This window comes from Salvelinus fontinalis, chromosome 7, assembly GCF_029448725.1.
Source record: "Salvelinus fontinalis isolate EN_2023a chromosome 7, ASM2944872v1, whole genome shotgun sequence".
Lineage (NCBI taxonomy): Eukaryota > Metazoa > Chordata > Actinopteri > Salmoniformes > Salmonidae > Salvelinus > Salvelinus fontinalis.
Genome location: NC_074671.1, coordinates 49532891 through 49551903, shown reverse-complemented (window position 1 = coordinate 49551903; position 19013 = coordinate 49532891). Strand labels below are relative to the sequence as shown.

The window sequence follows — 19013 nt, the reverse complement described above, 5'->3', positions numbered from 1 at the left end:
TAGGTATCAGTGTTATTAACCCCTGACTCATTGTAGGAGGGAGAACATTGTTTTTAATACTCTCTAAAAAGACTTCAAATAGGAAGGGAGCTATTTGTTCAGAAAATAATTTGTAAAATTCTGATGTAATTCCATCAACACCTGGTGATTTATTGTTCTTTAGATGTTTGATAGACTCTATAATCTCTTCAACTTTGATGAGTTTATCACACTGTTTAGATTCTATATCACTGATAGAGTGAACATTATTCAGTGAGTTAAAAAACATATCTGAGGATTCCTGACAGTACGTAGAGCTATACAATTTTCTGTAAAAATTGCTACAGTATTTAGCGATTTATTTTTTGGTCGTCTGTAATAACACCATCAATGTTTAATTTATGGATAGTGTTATTTTTGGAGTGAAATGTCTCAAGTCTAAAGAAATAGGATGAATTCTGTTCTCCCTCCTCAATCCATTTTTTCCTAGATCTAATAAAGGCTCCTTCTGCTTTCAATCTATATATATTATCCAGTTTATTTTGTAACTCAATTAGTTCCATCTTCTCCTCCCCCGAGAGGCCGGCTGGGGACCTCTGACAAAGGGAAGTTATCTTAATGATCACCTTTACCTCCTCAGCTCTTCTGGTCTTAGCAAGATTACTACCATATTTTCTAAGATATTTTGGACACCTCAAATTTAAAGAGCTCCCAGTTCTTGCAATAAGATTTTTCTTCACAAGCCCTTTCCCACAACACACGTCCCTGGCTGCAAAAGTGCACTGTGAGTGACGTCAGCAGCAGGCGCTCAGCTCGTGCGCAGGCCAGCAGCAATTTCAGCAAATTGCAAATCATTGTTGGCTGACTGCAGCAGCAGTATTGCGGGTTTTACGAGCCAAACCCAATTAATATAGTTGGCCACGAATGTTTGATCTTGAACAGAAATTACAACATCAATCAACATGTCTCAATCAAAATGGTACAGCTAGAAGTACAGAAAATAGTGGGAGTCTCTACCTGAAGAAATGTCAAATCATATTTGTCGCCGAGATGGCCAGTCAATTTGAGTAACGTTTTTGTGTATTCTACGCAATGACATCACAACGTCATTTAGCAACTTTTAGCAACAAATCAACCTGCCTCTAGCAACTTACCCTGAAAATTAGTTGGCAACGCTGGTGGGGCGGCCATCAGAGCCCTATTCTCTCACAGACAGTCAATTAGCCGAGGCAGAATAGATCGTCTTTGGGAGAGACATTGATTTAAGTTTTGGTGGCAATCTGCTTTGAAATCAGCATATTTTTCATTATGGTTTCTCAAACAAAGTACCAGAGAGTAGTGAATTGACGTTAGCTTGAGCTGTAAGTTAGAAATGGAAGTTAGCCTACAAAGCTGGAAGCTACTGGTATCTTCTTGCATTGTAAAGTGTTGTAGCCTGTATGGAGATTGTTTTGTGAACAGTTTCAACATTTCTACATGCAGTGTCACATTATTCAAGTGTGTTAACTTCTATGCAGCATGAGTGGGGAGCTAACAGCCCAGGACTCCCAGTGCAGGTTGTGGAGCAGACACGGTGTGCTCGCGCTATAAAGGCTTCACAGCGGAAACATTCGGTTGAGTTCGTGTTTATATTATGACGACATTTTGTGACGTTTTGGACCAGTAAGTCATTTTTTTTAGGCTGTTCAGGCACACAACATTTTTTTTCTGGAGGCAAGCCGAGGTTCGGAGCTGAAGTCTACGCCCCTTCGTCGGCGATTGGTCAACTGTAGGAATCTTCAATAGTCTTTGTTGTTATTCAATGAGAGATGACTCGTTTTATGCAAAAATAATTCACAGAAAAATACTTAGTTAGATGTAAAATTGCGTGACTAAGCTCTCTTTGGGGAAAACACCCCATCAAATTAAAGACAGATTTCTTGAGTTAGATTAACTGAATGAATTACTGGCTACGCTGTCTTAAAATGGACAAACAGTACTTATGGAAGTATGCGAGCACACTCGTTCGGTTTGGCTGCGCGCATAGACATACTTGATCCGTGAGGCATTTGACAGAAGTACAGAAAATAAAAACTTCTAGTACCAACCCGTTTTTCATGCTCTAATGTCGAAAAAGTACAGAACTTTTGGTATACCGTGCAACACTAATATCTAGTGCCTTGGAGTGTATATTTACACTAGAAAAGCCAGACTTGGTGTTATGGTTTTTCTCATGCTCCTCTGGCTGGCTATCTGGGGTTTTGTCCCAAATGGCAACCTATTCTATAGTGCAATACTTTTCACGAGGGCCTATAGGGCTCTGGTCAAAAGTAGTGCACTGTATAGGGAACAGGGTGCCATTTGGGATACAACTAGGTTGTATACAGCAGAAATATACTGCCCATGTCATGACTTAGGCAGGGGGGCTGCATGTCCTGTAGAGACTGACTGGGCCTCTCTTCTCATTGGCTGAGGAAGACAATGGACCCGTTGTCCAGACTTCTCTCTCTGTGTCATGGCTGCTATTTCAGGTTATATAATGACTCTTAAATGGCACAGAGGAGTATCTGGGGAGTAGGGGGAGAGGGTAGGGGCAGAGAGAACAAGATATGTTAAGTTTCGAAACATGGGGACCTTTAACCCACTTTACCTTGGCTCTCTGTCATCATCAGACATCACTCTGTCTAGAGACACCTATCGGTTCTGTTTCCCTTATGCTTCTTACACTTTTAAATCCCATTGACAGACCCTTAATCATTCTGACTTTCAGCTCCGACTGCCCCACTATAGGTCAAACACTTACTCATTATGACTCATTCATTACTCAGGAATGTTACCCTTTCAATGCCAAATGACAAGGTTTTCTGAGATGACTTGGCAATTGAAGGTAAACATAAATTTAAGCACATCAATTATGTTACTTGTTACTCAAGCACTATAGCGCCATTTGAGGCTGCCCTCTAGTTTATCAGTCGGCCAAAAACGTGTGATACACTAGCTAGCCCATCACACCATTAGAGAAGGGACTACGGAACAAAAGGGGAACCATTTTCCATGTGAGTGCACCCTGTCAATCACACAAAGAGGGCCAGTTAGGGCCATTGTTTGGGGAGCCAGGGCCAACCAGCGCTCTGTCCCAGGGGCTTTGTCTAAATTCCAGGGTCCTGGCTGGCTGGTCTAGCTGCCTGGCTGTGTCGTTGGCTGTCCCTGACGTAGATAGACCCAGAGACAGCTGGTGGTGGTAGGTGACCGTCACCACTCAACCGGCAGGGCCTCTGTGTGTGTGAAAAGAACTGTGTGAATAGACCATGGCCAAACTGCCAACCCGCTGCGTTTTGGCACCACCAGTAACTAGCTAATGACCATATGCTGGTCTAGAAGACATGCAGAGTATTCTTAGGTGAATTCTTTGTGAACCCCCCCTGTGGATTTTAGACTTTAACTCTCTCACACACACAGTGAATTGAATGGGGGCCAATGATGGATCAACCCTGATTTGATTTAGGTATCCAATATTGAATATCCTCAATCAGACATTCACACCTCTGTGTTGTATTGTGCTGTTAATGTAATTTCATCTCTCGGGACTCTGGTCTTCCACACTCCCTGCTGCTAACCAGAACAAACAACTGCAGAATAGATGGGAATAAGTAGAAGAGGCACAACAACATGCCATCTAGTGGCCGAAGTTGCTTTTTTATATGTAATATATATATTTATATGCTTTTTTATATGTAATATATATATATTTATATGCTTTTATATATGTTTTATATGTAATATAAGCCTAGTGAATTCCTGTAACTCCCAGTGCTCTATGAAAATCTGAATGGTTTTTATATGTAGTCGAATTTCTCTTTGTGGTTTTTGTGTTCATATAAACATGTTTTTTCCTGTTCAAGTGTGTTATAGTATAGTAGGCCACTCTTGAGGCACATACTTGCATAAAACTGATTTAAAAAAAATAAAAAAATTGAACATGAATCCAATGAAGTATGTTAGAGTATTTTAGTGTAAACTCATGCCTCATGACATCGTACAAGGTCCCTGCTGACTGGCTCCAGCGTCTTAATGCCTGAATCCTATTACAACCTGTAAAGCCACAGGCATGAACTCACTCAGCTTAGAAAGACGGCAAAAGTAGTAAACACTGTTAAAAAAGGTGGGAATTGACTGATTGTACCAGGTAAAATCTTATGCAAATCCTATATGAACCAGTGTAAAATAATATGCTTTATTTCTGGTGTAAATTCCATAGTTTGTGGAGTATCTGGATAGATCGACTTTTACTGTATTAACTCTTTTAATGTGTTGTAGATTTAGCCTCCCCCCGCTTGGTGTGGAAAGTGGAACGTTCCATGTTGCCTAGGTGAGTTGACATTGCTAGTTGGGATAGGTTGTCTCACTAGAGCTCATTGTTTTCATCAGCTCTGCTTTGGGAAGGCAGTGTAGTCAAATGAGGACAGCCAGGCTCTGGGGGTGGTTGCTGTTGTATTCCCCTTGATATGCCTGGATTGAGAGGGTAGGAATAGGACTTCATTGAAGAAATCATTTCAGGTATGCTTTTCTCTGTTATTCACTTTAATGGTAAGAGTTATCTAGAAGTGAGACTCACAGGACAAGCAGGACACAAACTATCTGCTGTAAAGCTTATCTTTTAGGGGTCTTAGTGTTTCAAAAATAGTCATTTTTGCACAATGACAATCATCTATATTGCTTTATTATAGCTATGTCACACTAGTTTTGTCCTCCTTCCATGATCAGATTTGAAAACGGCGTTGCTGACAGCCAAAATAAAACAAGCAACTTTTTCCTCAACTTTGAATTGAATTGGGTAATGTGGTTAAATGATCCTTTAGGAGGTATTGTATAGTCAACTTAAACATGTGAGGAGGGAGAAGAAGATCCTATAGTGTTTACTCTGTCAGGCAGGGAGTCGCCCATCCTCAGGCAAAGCCCCGGATTAACACTGAACCGTTAACATGACAGTGAGGGCCTCCCCTCTACCTCCACTCCCACACCAAGACAAACTGTTCTACTCTAGAGTAAGCATTTGCTCTGAGACAGACACTTTACATTTTTGGGGTGACTTTATCAGATCTGTGTTAGGACTTATTAGGCCATCAGTTTATTGTTCCAGATGTCTTTTGTAGAATGAGTGTAAAGAGGACTGACCGTCGTTCCTCTGCCACATGCTACACCGAATATTTTACAGGCTGGTATCTGAACCCTGTAGGAACAGAACGGCATGCAACGTGGGTGTGGAGCCTGATGCTGAGGTCTCCTCTCTAACCAGCCGATAAGCCCAGCTGTGATTACGCAGGCACTTTCTATTGTGTTGCTTGTTTCATTCAGCCCCCATTTAAAAACCAGGCAGCGGGGCTCAGTGGGCCGAGCCATAGCAGGCCACACTGCCTGATTCTGTTTGGGTTGGTTCTTCTGTCCAGCAAGGTGGTGATTCAACAGTTCTACGTCCTTATTAGAGTCACAGTTTTTTCCCCTGGTTATCTGAACCAGTCGAAAAATAGCTCTTCTCTTAGAAATGTTGACTGTTATTTTAAACTGGGATTGATTGTGTCTAGGGGCTTGCAGTGTTTGGTTTACATACATTAACCACCAACCCCCTCACCATTCTGGAATGTAATGGTGGAGTATCTGTCGATGACGCTTGTTCTTCGACTGCAGGACTAAATAATCTCTACTGGGACTTTTTCTTTGCCCTCTGTATCGAGTTTCTGTGTTTTCCACCGTGACTGATATCATTCAGATAGAGAAGTCACGTAGTTAGTTATCTTGGCCTTGTCTTTCTGCCGTCAAGGTCATTGCGGTGTTCACTAACGAGAGAGAGCGTACCATCAGTTGTTTTTCTGTATTCTTCTCTCCATTGTCAGCTGACCTATGACTCCATTAATTAAGTGGAGGTCTCGTCGCTACGATACAGCATACATCCCACCGCCAACTGTGTGGTGCGCGTTGGTTGGTTGCCAATTGCCTGTTTTGTAATGCTGTCGTCAAATCAGCTTTACAGATTCCTCTGGAATTGGGACGGTTTCAAACGGAGCTACATGTCCAAGCTAACTGCAATTAGGTGAAACCCTGTTGATTTGTCTCATGCCAGGATTCTATGTGTGTGCGTGTGTGTGTGTGTCGTCAGTCAGCACACACACAATTTTACTTTTTCAACTCCATGCGAGTGGTTAATGGGACGTGAGCCAATGAGAAAGCCCCATAGAATGATCTACAGCAAGGACACTGGGCATGACAATAACCCTGGCCCCTCCCCTCCCGAGGTAAATCCCCACAATCCCCTAGGAAATCTATTATATACAACACTGGGAGCAAACACACTTGTTGGAGCCACACCAAGATGGAGTGTCAGTCAGTTTGTGTGTGTAAAGAGTATGGCAGAAGAGCTCTCTGTCGGTGTTTGAGATCTCTGTGATTGAACTGATGCAGCAGAAGTTATGGATGTGGAGGATTCCTTTGCACAGATAGATCCTTTGCCAAAGAAGCTGTAAAATCTGACCAGGGTCTGTAGAAGTGCCTTGTCAATCATTGAAGTGTCTCAAAGGAATGCACTGCGTAGAAAGGCTCTGAGGAGAGGAGCAGTCATTTTCAGCCTGCTTTATCAGTGCTCTCTGAGACGCTGTTATTTGCTGAAAGAGAACTTGACAAAAGAGTGCATCTGAAATGCCACAGCGAGATTGAGAATTCTTTGGTAAGTTTTCTTTGATTTCTTCTTATTAAGCTCATTAGACTTCCCTCTCTCTCATCCGTCTCCCTACCTAATGCTGTGTCAACTCCACGCCGAGCGACTTAAAATTTAGTTTCAATAAATCTCTTCTTTTCAGTTTGAAATGCTAATTCCCTCCATGTGTATTTACAAAGCTTTCCTCTTGATTTATTCTGTTTTTATCTAAGCCTACAGTCTAGGCTACGCGTTTCACACTTGCTGCCCGCATAGCCTAGATATTCACACCCAATTGGGTCAGTTTCGCTACTGTTTGTTTTCGAATGTCGTTTTCACTGAAACCGGAGGAGAATTTTCTGAAACTAGCCCCAACGTCGTCTCCTCCCCTCTGGATAGCTGTGGCAGTTCAGCTGTAACCCTGACAATAAGGACTCCTGACTAGAATAGCCATTTGCATTTCTATTGTGAGCTCTGTTGGGGTTCTGTTAGGGCAGCAAACCACTCTCAGGACCACTGACTGACTGGAGAAGGAAGGGAGGGAGGGAGTGAGTGAGTGCGTGTCGGTGTGCGTGCGTGCCTACGTGGTCTGTCTCTGACGCTCTCTTTCTTTATGCTTCTTATTGAGGAGGAGAGCTTCTCAGGTTGCCCTCTGCCTCCCTCCCATAAATTAGCTTGACTCCATGAGCCAAGTGCGTGAACTTTTGGAAGATTGCCAACGTTGATGTCCCACTTCAGACTGAGCTCCTTTGGGGCTGACTGCAAAGCAAAATACATCTTCACATTCCTTTGGCCCCATGATGGAATGTAGGAGTCTTATATCGTAGATCAGAGAGGTTAAGGATTTGAGTGGGTGGCTCTTAGCCTTACACTTATACAGTATCTGTAGTCCACAATATGTTGCTCTTGTCTAGTCCATTCTGGTCGTGCCAACCGGGTGTGGGTCACAGGGTGACAAAAAAAAGGGACTGAAAATGCCCTGTTGGACCATACATGGGTTCAAATACTATTTGATATCATTTCACATTCTTTATCTGGGCTTGACTGAACTTTCCTGGTACAATGGAACCAATATAATAGTTGTAAAAGTGCAAACGCCACCCATCTGGCACTCCAGGCAGGCTAAAGCAAAAACTAAATGTATTTGAAATATTTCAAATAGTATTTGAACCCAGGTTTGTGTTGAGCAGACGCCAGCTTGCACATAGTGTGAAACCACTGATCTCATCTTTCTAATTGATTCAAAGGCTAAGCCCCCGCCTACACCATGCTGTTTACACTCAAGGGATCTCTCTCTGTCTGTCGCCGTACAGCCATATGGCAGTGGGATGACCACCAGACAGACAATGTTAAAGGTCATTTCTATTCTGTCTCAGTGTTGTTCTTCTAAATAACAGATATTTCTCATAGATTACTACTGCAATGGTGGTTTCCTCTTGCGTTTTGAGTACTGATTCATCAAACGTCTAAGAGTTGACCAAATTAACTACTAATTAGTACCCATGTTACATACCATTCGATGTACAATGAATATAAAGCATACATCTCTTATTGGCCAGAAGGGGGTGCAAGGTTCTCATTGGTCAGTCACTGACAGTATACTGAGGATCTTCAGTACTTTGTAGCTCAGTTGGTAGACCAGTATGAAAGGGGGGAAAAAAGGTATGTGCTCACTATTGTAAGTCGCTCTAGATAAGAGCGTCTGCTAAATTACTAAAATGTTAAATGATAGTGACTAGGGATTTGTCTTAGGATTTTGACTATATTGTATGTGTTCCTCCTCTGCTGCATGCCCAGGAAAATGAAAATGGTGGATATTGACTCACAGACCACCATGCCATCAGAATCAGAAACTGACAAACATGTGGCCAGGAACTTTCTCACCAAGATATTACGAAGTTCTATGAGGTATTGTGGAATAGCAACCTCCTCCAGTACACTAGCTATCCCAAACCGACCCAATCACACTCTGTTGTTGATGTCACCCATTGCATCCCAGCTTCCAACATTACGTGGCGTATAGTACTGTAGTTGTCTGTGGTGCTTGTCTGTGTGTCAGGTTTGTTCGGGCGAGAGCTTCACTTTGTATCTCATCTGTCTATGTCTATATTTCATTGTTTTGGTTCATATCTTCTACACAATGAATGAACAACTTTTCCACATCAGATTGCATATAATTTTTATAGTAGTTTGTAGTAGTGTTTTTACTGAATTACATATTTTTGTTACCTCTCTCCGACATGCATTTCAGGAAGAACCGCTTCAAGGGGTGAGACTGAAATGAGAAAGAATTGTTTGTCTGTTACCTTCTGGTTTCGAATTAGTTGCATTTAAATAACGTGCTTTCCTTAACCTTCTCTCTGTAGGAGGAATGAACCAGTCTCCCGGCCCCATTCATGGCACTCCTCCAAGTTCACAGAAGACCACCCCGAACCCACAGAGAGTCACAAAGAGCCTCCACCTGCACCCCCACCTCCACCTGTGTGGCAGGTCAAACATGAAGTCAGGTGAGCTGCTGGAAGAATCTATGACCTCCTCCTAGTGTCAATGTTACTCAGACACTGCCCATCAGGGTCATCACAGTTCCTAGAGAATTTGTCTTGAGTTACATTCAGAGAGTTTATGGTTACTCCATCTCCTCAGAGGTAGTGGCAGCCATTATTCTTATGGGGTTCTCATCTTCTGTCATTGTATACAAAAATCTAAAAGTAGGTCAGTTATCAAAGAACAAGAAAACACAGAATAAGTGGCTTATAATACCTAATATAAATCTAATTTAGCTACTGCTAACCAGATTATTAACACAATGTCTTGTTTTATTTCTAGTGCATCCACAAAAGATCTTTCCAGCTGCGGGGACCACGACTCGAATCTACGCCAGTTATCCAGCCAGTTCAGCTCCGTGGGGAATATGGAGAGAGTAGAGCGCCCCTCACACCCCTTCCCACCAGGATGCCTCTCCCCCAGCAGGTACCACCGCAGCGCTGAGCCTCTCTCTGGCGGTGGAGGGTCTGGTGGGAAGAGAGAATCGCCCTTCAGTTGCCTCTCCACTACCAGCCCTCCCCCGGAGCCTGCTCTGGCCCTCGCCAACACTGACGCTGCTGCGACTGAGGACAGCATGTTCTATAAGGGGGTCCAGACTCAGACCAGTGAGGATGGAAGGCTGGGTGAGCAGCGCCACAGCCGGTACCTCCAGCTGCCCCAGGGGGACGGAGGCTTGGAGAGCCCCAGGACAGTCCCAGAGGAGCAGCCTGGCTCCCGCTACTCCAGCTCAGGCTCTGGCAGATCGCACATAGGCCCTGTGTGGATTATCCCAGAGAGGAGGAGGGTAGCAGCGCCCCCCTCTCCTCCTCCTCCTCCCCTACGCAGTGACAGCTTTGCTGTCACCAAGGTGTACCCTGCCTACACAGAGGGGCCTGGAGCTCCACCACACGGGCAGATGAAGAACCAGGAACGAGGGGTGGACAGGCTAGCTGAGGCCCCAGAGAACAGCAGCTACAGAGGCCGGGGCAACCATATCTCTCACGATGAGAACGGGGTAGACCCCAGGTGCAGTTACAACACTCCACCTCGCAAGAAAGACTTCCTCCACCCAAATATAGCAGCAGGAGCACCTGACTACAACCACAACCAGCTCAGCAACCCAAACAAACTGTTCTCGGTGTCTAGCCAGGACGTGAGACAGAGTCAGTCTCCCTTCGCTTGCCTGCCCAATCACCAGCGGCAGTACAGCGACGAAAGCACTTTCTACCTGCAGACCAGGTCCGCCCCACATCCACCGAAGCCGCAGAGCGTCGGGAGCTACTACCACAGCCTCCAGGAGCTCCCTACCAACAGCAGTAACAGGAATCACGTGAGGTCCTCCACCACGTCCCTGTCCACCTCGACCATCGACCAGAACTATGACGGCGGAGGACACATCCGGTACTACTGCATCACAACCAAGCAGCCAGCCCAGCCAGAGACTCGTGTTAGACAGACCAAATCAGAGGTCTGGAGGGCTGACATGGAGCTAGCTAAGGGCTCCAATGACAGGGGCTCCACAACTTCCTCCCACAAGACCAACAAGGTCAAGTATCCTCCTAATCCTCAGCAGCCCTACACCAACAGCAAGGAGCGGAACGGAAATTTCCAACCGGCCAATGTTCTGCTTTACGGGCACACAGCCTCTAATTCCTTATCCTCATCTGGTAAACCTACCACTGAGGAGAAGGAGAGGAGGAGTGAGGGCCAGAGACCTTCTACAGAGGCCCAGCTTAGAAGTTCTTACTCTCCCAGTCCGCCCAAGGACCACAAGGCGGCACCACTGAGAGAAGACCCTTGGGTCTCTCAGGAGAACCACAAGATCTCTTCTCAAAAGACACCCATGCTCCACAGTCTGGCTCAGGAGAGTAGAAGCCCCATGCTTCATTCTCTAGCACAGGAGAGTAAGAGCCTGGTGGAGAACAATCACCCTGTTACGGCACCACAACCACCACCATCCAACGGCGGGGGAGAAGCCAACCACGCCATACAGGAGGCTTTAACGGACAACACGGCAACGGGCAAACTGGCGAGACGCAGCGACCGATATGCCACCACCCTCCGCAACGAGATCCAGCTAAAGAGGGCCCAGCTGCAGAAAAGCCGGAGTGCTGCCACCCTGACCTGCCCCAGCGAGACGGAGGAGCCAGAGGAAGAGGAGACAGACCCGGGGGGGTGGAAGTCCACCTCCTCCGATGGCTCCTTTTCCTCCTCCTACAAGGACCACCTCAAAGAGGCGCAGGCTAGGGTCCTCCAGGCCACATCCTTTAGGAGGAGAGACCTAGAACCTCCCGGGTCAGGGTCGGAGGCTCTGTTAACCAAACCCAACTCACACATAGTCTCCCGCATTGGCGGCCGCAAGCGTTTCCCTCTGAACAAGAGGGTCCACTCGTTCTCCGAGCCAGACAAGATCAACAAGCTCGGAGTGGAGGGTGAGGGAGAACATCCTGTTGGAACAGCACGGTCGTTTGTAGACCGGCGGAAGTTCTTTGAAATGGCTGCTAAACCTTCCTTCTGCAGCGCCATCTCAACCATCCACAAGTCAGGCCAGCAGAGCTCCAGCACCACCTCCAGCACTTTGGAGCACGGAGAGGGCAAGGCCAGGGGGAGAGCCCACTCAGGGGAAACTGAGGGCTGGAGGCCGGGCCTGGCCAGTGAGACCTCCAGTGACCACCACCCAGACCCCCTCAGCTCCGCAGGCAGACAGGCCCTACTGGAGCAGCAGAGGCTGGGGACATTCGCTGAGTACCAGGTCACCTGGGACATGCAGAGGAAGGCTTCAGACACAAAGCCCCAGGGGAGGTACCACTCTGCTGACAACATCCTGGACCAGGGAACAGAGGAGACGTCTGTCTGTGTCCACGAGAGGTCCAGATCGTCTCCCTCACAAGACTTCTACACACAGGTGAGCGTTTCCATCGACTGGTTCTTAGTGTGGCGGTAGTGAAGTGATCTGCGTGACTTCCTTTGACATTAGCACAGACATGCATGAGTTTGTTTTATAGATATCAAAGTCCACGTTGTATTGTCTAAACATTAAACCAGCTGGCCAGAGTGCTGTTTTAACAGAAGGTTATATTGGGCCAGCTATATTAAGGCAATTCAGTGTGTTCTTCATTTTCTTTCAGAAGATCCCTGTGCCATGGAGAGACTCTGTTGAAAAGCCGTATCTGGATCACAGACGGGACCAGCAAGGAGGCAGTTACACCACCAGGTGAGCATTCCACATTATTCTCTTCTCGACTCTGGTTTCTGTTCTCAGATCGGTTAGAACCTATCCACCTATTGTTGGAACACATTTCAAGGTGATAGTTACCTGTTGGCGGTGCTGTAACGCACACCCGTATGTACATGAGTGTGTACTACAGTATAATAACAATAGCAGTTTGAGTTAGGGCAGGGGGGGGAGCATGCCAGTTCAGCCCAGGTGTAGTTATAAGGGGTTGAGAGGTCAAGCTACATGTAAAAGTGTTAACCAATCCTGTTTCAGGCTCTCACTGTCAACTCAGGTCTCAGGTTGTAAACCCACTCGCTGCACCCTGGGTGTTATTACAGAGATTAGTTGATGTTTTTAGTTATTTTTTATATTTTTTTATGCATAGTATGTGATGAATTTGTGAAAATAAAAATGAATAAATCAATTCATGAAGGGACTCTGCTCCTCATTTCAGTTGAATATGTACTTAGTGTGAGTATTTGGTCGTCTTATAGTTTCCTCTTCTGTTTGACAGAGGGCAGAGCGAGAGCAGAGAGCAGCCAGCCCTGCTCGACCACTTCCCACAGCCTCCACAACCGTCTATTCCAAGACTGACCGACACAGAGCCACACAGCAGCAGAGACGTGGCCACCCCCCTCCCTCTCCCTCACCCCTCCGACCACAGATACAAACGTGACTCTGCGGACCCCGCCCACAACCTTCCCGCTCTCCCCCCGTACCCCTCCAACCACACCCACAGCTCTGTGCCTGAGCAACCACTACCACCTCCAACGCCCGCTCCCAAGCCCCAGAATACAGGCCTCATCATCATGCCACATTGGGCTCTCCTAGGCCTGGAAACCTCCTCAACCACATCCTCCTCCTACGGACTATCTTCCCAGGAATTCCTGCCTGGCCCTTGCACCCATCAGGCTGAACCATCATCCAGCAGCAGCTGCTCCCCCCATGGCACAGAGCTGGATCCTGCCCCAAACCAAGCCTGCTCCTTGGGCTCCACCCAGCTCCCCTCTCCCTCCCCCGGGAGACCCGCTGGATTGGACACGGAGGAGGGAGCAGCTGATTCAACACTAGAGCCGCCACCCTCCCCCTCTTCCCACTCTCCTTTTTTCTCTTACCAGCCTGCCAGTCTGACGGTTCCCTCCTCAGGTGGGACTCGTTCTCCCTCTCCTCAGTTTGCTCCACAGAGGCTGACGGACCAGCCCCCTGTCTCTGTGTCTATGCAGGATGAAGCCCAGAGCAGGTAAGTGCTAAGCAGCTTAACTGGCATTCTTATGCCCGTCTCCTCAGCTCCCCTTCAAACTACTGTACAGCCTTACGTAACTAACTGGGGACTGTTGTCCTGTGTTGTGTTGCTTTACTTACAGTAAGCCTTGTCCGAGCCAGAACGGCCCCTAGTTTCAGGAGCCTATCTCCTGATTCTGTAGCCTGAGGCAGCTCGATTTGAAGTCTCATTTCTTTATCGTAGTAGCAGCACATTGATAGAGGAGGCTATGGAAGATTATTTGGAATTACATGGTATGATGTGCCACAGACCAGAATGCAATGGTTTAGTTTTCCTATGATCCATTTCCCAATGATTTGGTTTCAGCTGCTCAGCATTGGGGCACATACAGTATTTCTGCCACAGTAGCCAGGGCATTAACATTAAGCCTGGAGACAGAAGGCTGTAATTTTATTTGGTCATATGATTGACTGACTGCATGACCTTTCAGTCGGCGGCGCCGTTCCATCCCTGTAATTATCATTGACTCAACCTGTCCAACTGTCAGACAGTAACATGGACTGTAAAGCTTGTATATTGTAGATGTGGTTAATGTGACTCACTCCTGACATAAAATCCTATTTCAGTTTCAGTAAACTGAGCTGTAAAGTAGACTAAAGGCTAAAGAATGTGTACATAACATTATTTGTGTCATTTTCAAGTGACAACATTTCACACATTTTTCTCATAATACATTGGATAACTGTAAGTTAAGACGAGCTACTGTTGTCTCGCTACAGGCCAGAGAACAGGACGAACGCTGTGATGGAGATGAGCAATTTAGGGAAGAAGGTCCCTGTGAAGATCGTCCATGCTGAGAGCACCACAGAGAGGGAGAGCCGCCAGTACCTGCTGCACAGCGAGAAAAATAGGCCCCCTGGAGTTTCAGAGGGGCCCGACCCTCCCCCGCCCCTACCGACCAGCCTGCCCTCCCCTGAGCCGCAGCCCTACTCCCTGTTCCGTGCCTACACCCCCTACACACGCCATGGGCCCCAGAGTCCCCCCAGGGACCCAACCCTCACTGTAGCCCCAGAAGAGGCCCTGTCCCCTGGGCAGTCTCAGACCAACGGACCCTCCGGTACCTCCACCATGGGTCTCCAGCAGCCTCAGAAGAGTAACTCGGAGGAGGATGTGAAGAGAGAGGAGCTGGCCAGAGACATCATGGACAAGGATAAGTCCCTGGTGGACATCTTGGACCAGAGTAAGATGAAGACCACCATGGATCTGATGGAGGGGATCTTCCCCCAGGAGGAGCAGATCTTGGATGGGGGGCACCAGAGGAGGAAAGTCTCCCCCAAACAGGGATTGCCACACAGGGGAACGGATGACCGGTGAGCTGACTGGGAGTGGGATCTGCCAGTCTAGAAATATAACATTTATGAACAAATGAACTTGGCATTTACTGGTAGTCATAACATAATCTAGATAATCACACATCGTTCTGTGTATTTTTGTGTTTTTTACGTTTTTATCAGACTGACTTCCTCTCCCAATTCAGAAGTATTTGTTCAGATGAGTTAAAATACACATTATGGGGTGTTAATGTTTTTTCCCATTGAGAGGATGAGTAGAGGGAAATGTATACATGACAAAAACACATTAGTCCAATTATAAACACTGATCAACCCATCGACTGTGGCTGTCTTAACAGATGCCCCTTGTTGGCAGTATATTGAATCACAGACTACAACTGAATACATTGGAGGAGGGGCATAAACCTTATATTTTACCTGCAATTTTAACCGACCTCTCTGAGATCTTAGAAGTGTAGGAGTTGCTCTGGCCCATCGATATTGAGCGATCACCTCCTGCATTTCACGTGACATCCTAGTGCCTGCTTTCTTCTCAATAGTATTGCACTACAAAGGGAATATACAGTACTAATGACCAGAATTAAAAAATGGGTAGTTTGGTTCCTGGATGCTGATTGGCTACAACAGCATTCCAGGCGTGTGTGTATATCAGATAATAATGACGCAGAACGACTTTTATATTTATGTTGGTAACCGGTTTATAATAGCAATAAGGCACCTCTGAAGTATATGGCCAATATACCACGGCTAAGGGCTGTATACAGGCACTCCGCTTCGTGCTGTGCTTAAGAACAGCCCTTAGGCGTGGTATATTGGCCATATACCACACATCCTTGGGCCTTATTGGTTAAATAACCCTCTGCTTTCGGTCTCTATCCCTTCCAGGAGAGAGGAGGAGGGTATGTCTGCTGCCACAGGGTCCCTGGTGACCAGCTCCTCTTACTACAGTACGTCTGCCCCCAAGGCTGAGCTGCTCAACAAGATGAAGGACATGCAGGAGGACGAGCTGGAGGAGCTGGAGCAAGACTCGGAGGACGAATTGGACATCAACCTGGCCAGCAAGAAGGTACAGAGACACAGCGTAGTATACTGACCTTGTAAAACCAGTTTCTCCAACCCTGTTCCTGGAGAACTAGCCTCCTGTAAGTTTTTGCTCCAACCCTGTTCCTGGAGAGCTACCCTCCTGTAGGTTTTTGCTCCAACCCCCGTTGTAACTAACCTGATTCAGCTCATCAACAAGCTAATTATGGAATCGAGATTAGGGTTGGAGTAGGAACCTACAGGACGGTGTCTCTCCAGGAACAAGGTTGAAGAGCCCTACTCTAAAACAACACATTTCACTGCACCCATCTGGTGTATGTGACAATGAAACATTATTATTGCTGACTGTTTCATGCCATCTCAATCACTGATCATCAATCCAGCTCCCGGAGAGTCACAGGACTGCAGCTTTTCCCCAAGTTTAGCGTCGTCATACCCGATTCAACTGATCTTCAACACTTTGATTGGCTGAATGTGGTTCACTGCTGAGCCAAGACAAAAACCTGCCGTTCTGCAGCTCTCCAGGATTTAAGGAATAGTTCCCCAAGTACTATTCAGTTTGTGAAATGGCTCTCTCCAATGTCATCTCCTTGTCTGTCCCTGTCTTTCTCCCCACAGCAAGAGCTAATTGACAGCCTGGGTAAGAAGCTGCAGGTGCTGCGCGAGGCCAGGGAGAGCCTTCAGGAGGACGTCCACGATAACAACTCTCTGGGGGACGAGGTGGAGGCCATGGTGCAGAAGGTCTGCAAGCCCAACGAGCTGGACAAGTTCAGGATGTTCGTGGGAGATCTGGACAAGGTGGTCAGTTTGCTGCTGTCCCTGTCCGGCCGACTGGCCAGGGTGGAGAACGCTCTCAACAGTCTGGAGGAAGACACCACACCAGAAGAGAAGGTAGGGGCTAGGCTAGGGTAGGGGCTAGGGTAGGGGCTAGGGTAGGGGCTAGGGGGTAGGGTGGGGGTTAAGGCAGGACATAGCTCACTCCCCACACTGCTCGTGAGGCAGGATTAGATGGTTAACACTCATCCTCATTAGCTCAGAGCTATAGTGGTATTACAAACCAGCCTAAAGGGATGTTTGCATTTACCAACTTACAATATTCATGTTCAACATGAATTGATGTGTGTACTGTAAGTTAATCAGGAAGTTGTTCGATTGATTCCATCATAACTGCTTCCCTGCAATTGTTAGTATCCCTCTTACTGATCTGCACCCTCTGTTTGCCCTCCATCTCTCAGCGCACCCTGTCAGAGAAGAGGAAGTTGTTGATCAGACAACATGAAGACGCCAAAGAGCTCAAGGAGAACCTTGACCGGCGGGAGCGCCTGGTTTACAGCATCATGGCTGCTCACCTCAGCCACGAGAGCCTGGCAGACTACCAGCACTTTGTCAAGATGAAGTCGGCCCTCATCATCGAGCAGCGCAAGCTGGAAGACAAGATCAAACTTGGAGAGGAGCAGCTGAAATGTCTGCTGGATAGTTTATTGTTGGAGCAAAGGCTGCTGTTCTGACGATGCTTAGTGCAATCCGAGATGCTTGGGACGTCCCTAACCTTACCCTAACCTTAACCCTTACCCTAACCTTAACCCTAACCTTAACCCTTGCCCTAACCTTAACCCTTGCCCTAACCTTAACCCTTACCCTAACCTTAACCCTTACCCTAAACTTAACCTTAACCTTTCAACTTCAATAGGGCAACGTCAGAGTTGGGATGTTCCAAGGATCTCGTTTAGACTTTTCTTTCTGACAATGGCCACATAGAGGTGATGTGGTGTACTGACACAGACTGGCCACTAGAGAGCCTCAGAGAGGCGCTGTTGGACTTGGATATGATGGATTTTCTGTGTGCTTTTTGTTGTAGTTGACTGACTTCTTGAAGCCTGTTACATTTCAGTTCCACAGAACAGACAGGAGCTGTTTTTCTGTGCTGAAGAAACACCCTGTTTCTGGATTTAAAGTAGCTCCTTAGAAGAAATTCATTAAGATCGATGAAACTTGCTTTGCTAAATGTGTTTGATTCAGGGATGTTGGTGAGGCCTCATGGTGAGGACTATGATTCTCAAGACGAGGTGGAGCGTCTCTGTTTAATATAAGGCGTGATGGAAGATGTTGGTTTTTTTTAGTAATTTATTGTAGCCTTTTAAAATATTTACAGATGACTTGACATTTCAGGTAAACTCACCTATAAACCTACGTTGTAGTTAATTACAATACAAATGATATATATTCTTATTGTGAAGTATAGGTTTTATAATTAGATCATTAACAGGGTTTTTCCTTAATGGGACAGTGCTGGTTTGGTTCAGAAGTCTAAAGTTATTTTCATATTTGCCCAACAGGACAAATCATACTACACACACCACTAATAGCTATAACATAGATGTGTATGTTTTCAACCAATCTTGTTCTCAGGCCCCACTACCCATACATTAGTATGGTATTCGTTGACAATGTTTATTTTTTACCCCTGTGCTGGGTCTTTTTTTTAAATTCCAAAAGTATAAAAAGGTAATTAAACATTTGAAATCCATTGTGAGCAGCAGGTACAGAGGCGAGCCAGGAACCGGAGGATTGTTCATTCGAGTCCCGGGTCCGGCAAGAAAAAATTCTGTCAGGAAGTGAGCTGGCAACCGGAGGGTTCCTGGTATCAAATCCTAGATGCCATTGCATGCCATTGTGCCCTTGAGCAAGGCACTTAACCCCCTCCCATAACAGACCCCTGCACCTCTCCGAAACATGTATGTGTATTTTGAATGGCAGTTTCTTTCTTTTGGAAGAGTTGGGTTAAAAGCGGAAGGTGCGATTTGACCAACAAAGGGATCTTAAAATCAAAGATTGAATTAGCACTTTATTGTCCCAGAATTCCCATGTTTAGGGACCTATCTCAACCTGACGTTGTGCCTGGGCGTCTGCCACTGAACACTAAAGGATTTGTATGTCCATACTTTGTATTACCATACATGCATGCATTGTACTCTCACATCAATTTGAAGACAATAAACAGTATGACTCTGA

At 46.3% G+C, this 19013-nt stretch overlaps 1 protein-coding gene across 7 annotated transcripts in view; it reads left to right on the top strand.

Annotated features, from left to right (window-relative positions):
• The window catches only part of LOC129859593 (protein Shroom2-like), a 26977-nt gene extending 7964 nt beyond the window's left edge, over nucleotides 1–19013 (top strand). For 2 of the 7 annotated variants that reach the window (XM_055929549.1, XM_055929542.1), the window contains exons 3-12: nucleotides 8444–8554; nucleotides 8898–8915; nucleotides 9013–9153; nucleotides 9473–12074; nucleotides 12298–12383; nucleotides 12901–13626; nucleotides 14388–14978; nucleotides 15846–16026; nucleotides 16620–16892; nucleotides 17237–19013. In XM_055929549.1, coding sequence (XP_055785524.1) covers nucleotides 8448–8554; nucleotides 8898–8915; nucleotides 9013–9153; nucleotides 9473–12074; nucleotides 12298–12383; nucleotides 12901–13626; nucleotides 14388–14978; nucleotides 15846–16026; nucleotides 16620–16892; nucleotides 17237–17509 — 4998 coding nt within the window. In that variant the 5' untranslated portion in view covers nucleotides 8444–8447 and the 3' untranslated portion in view covers nucleotides 17510–19013. The other 5 variants (XM_055929548.1, XM_055929546.1, XM_055929543.1 and 2 more) reach the window with 5 other exon arrangements.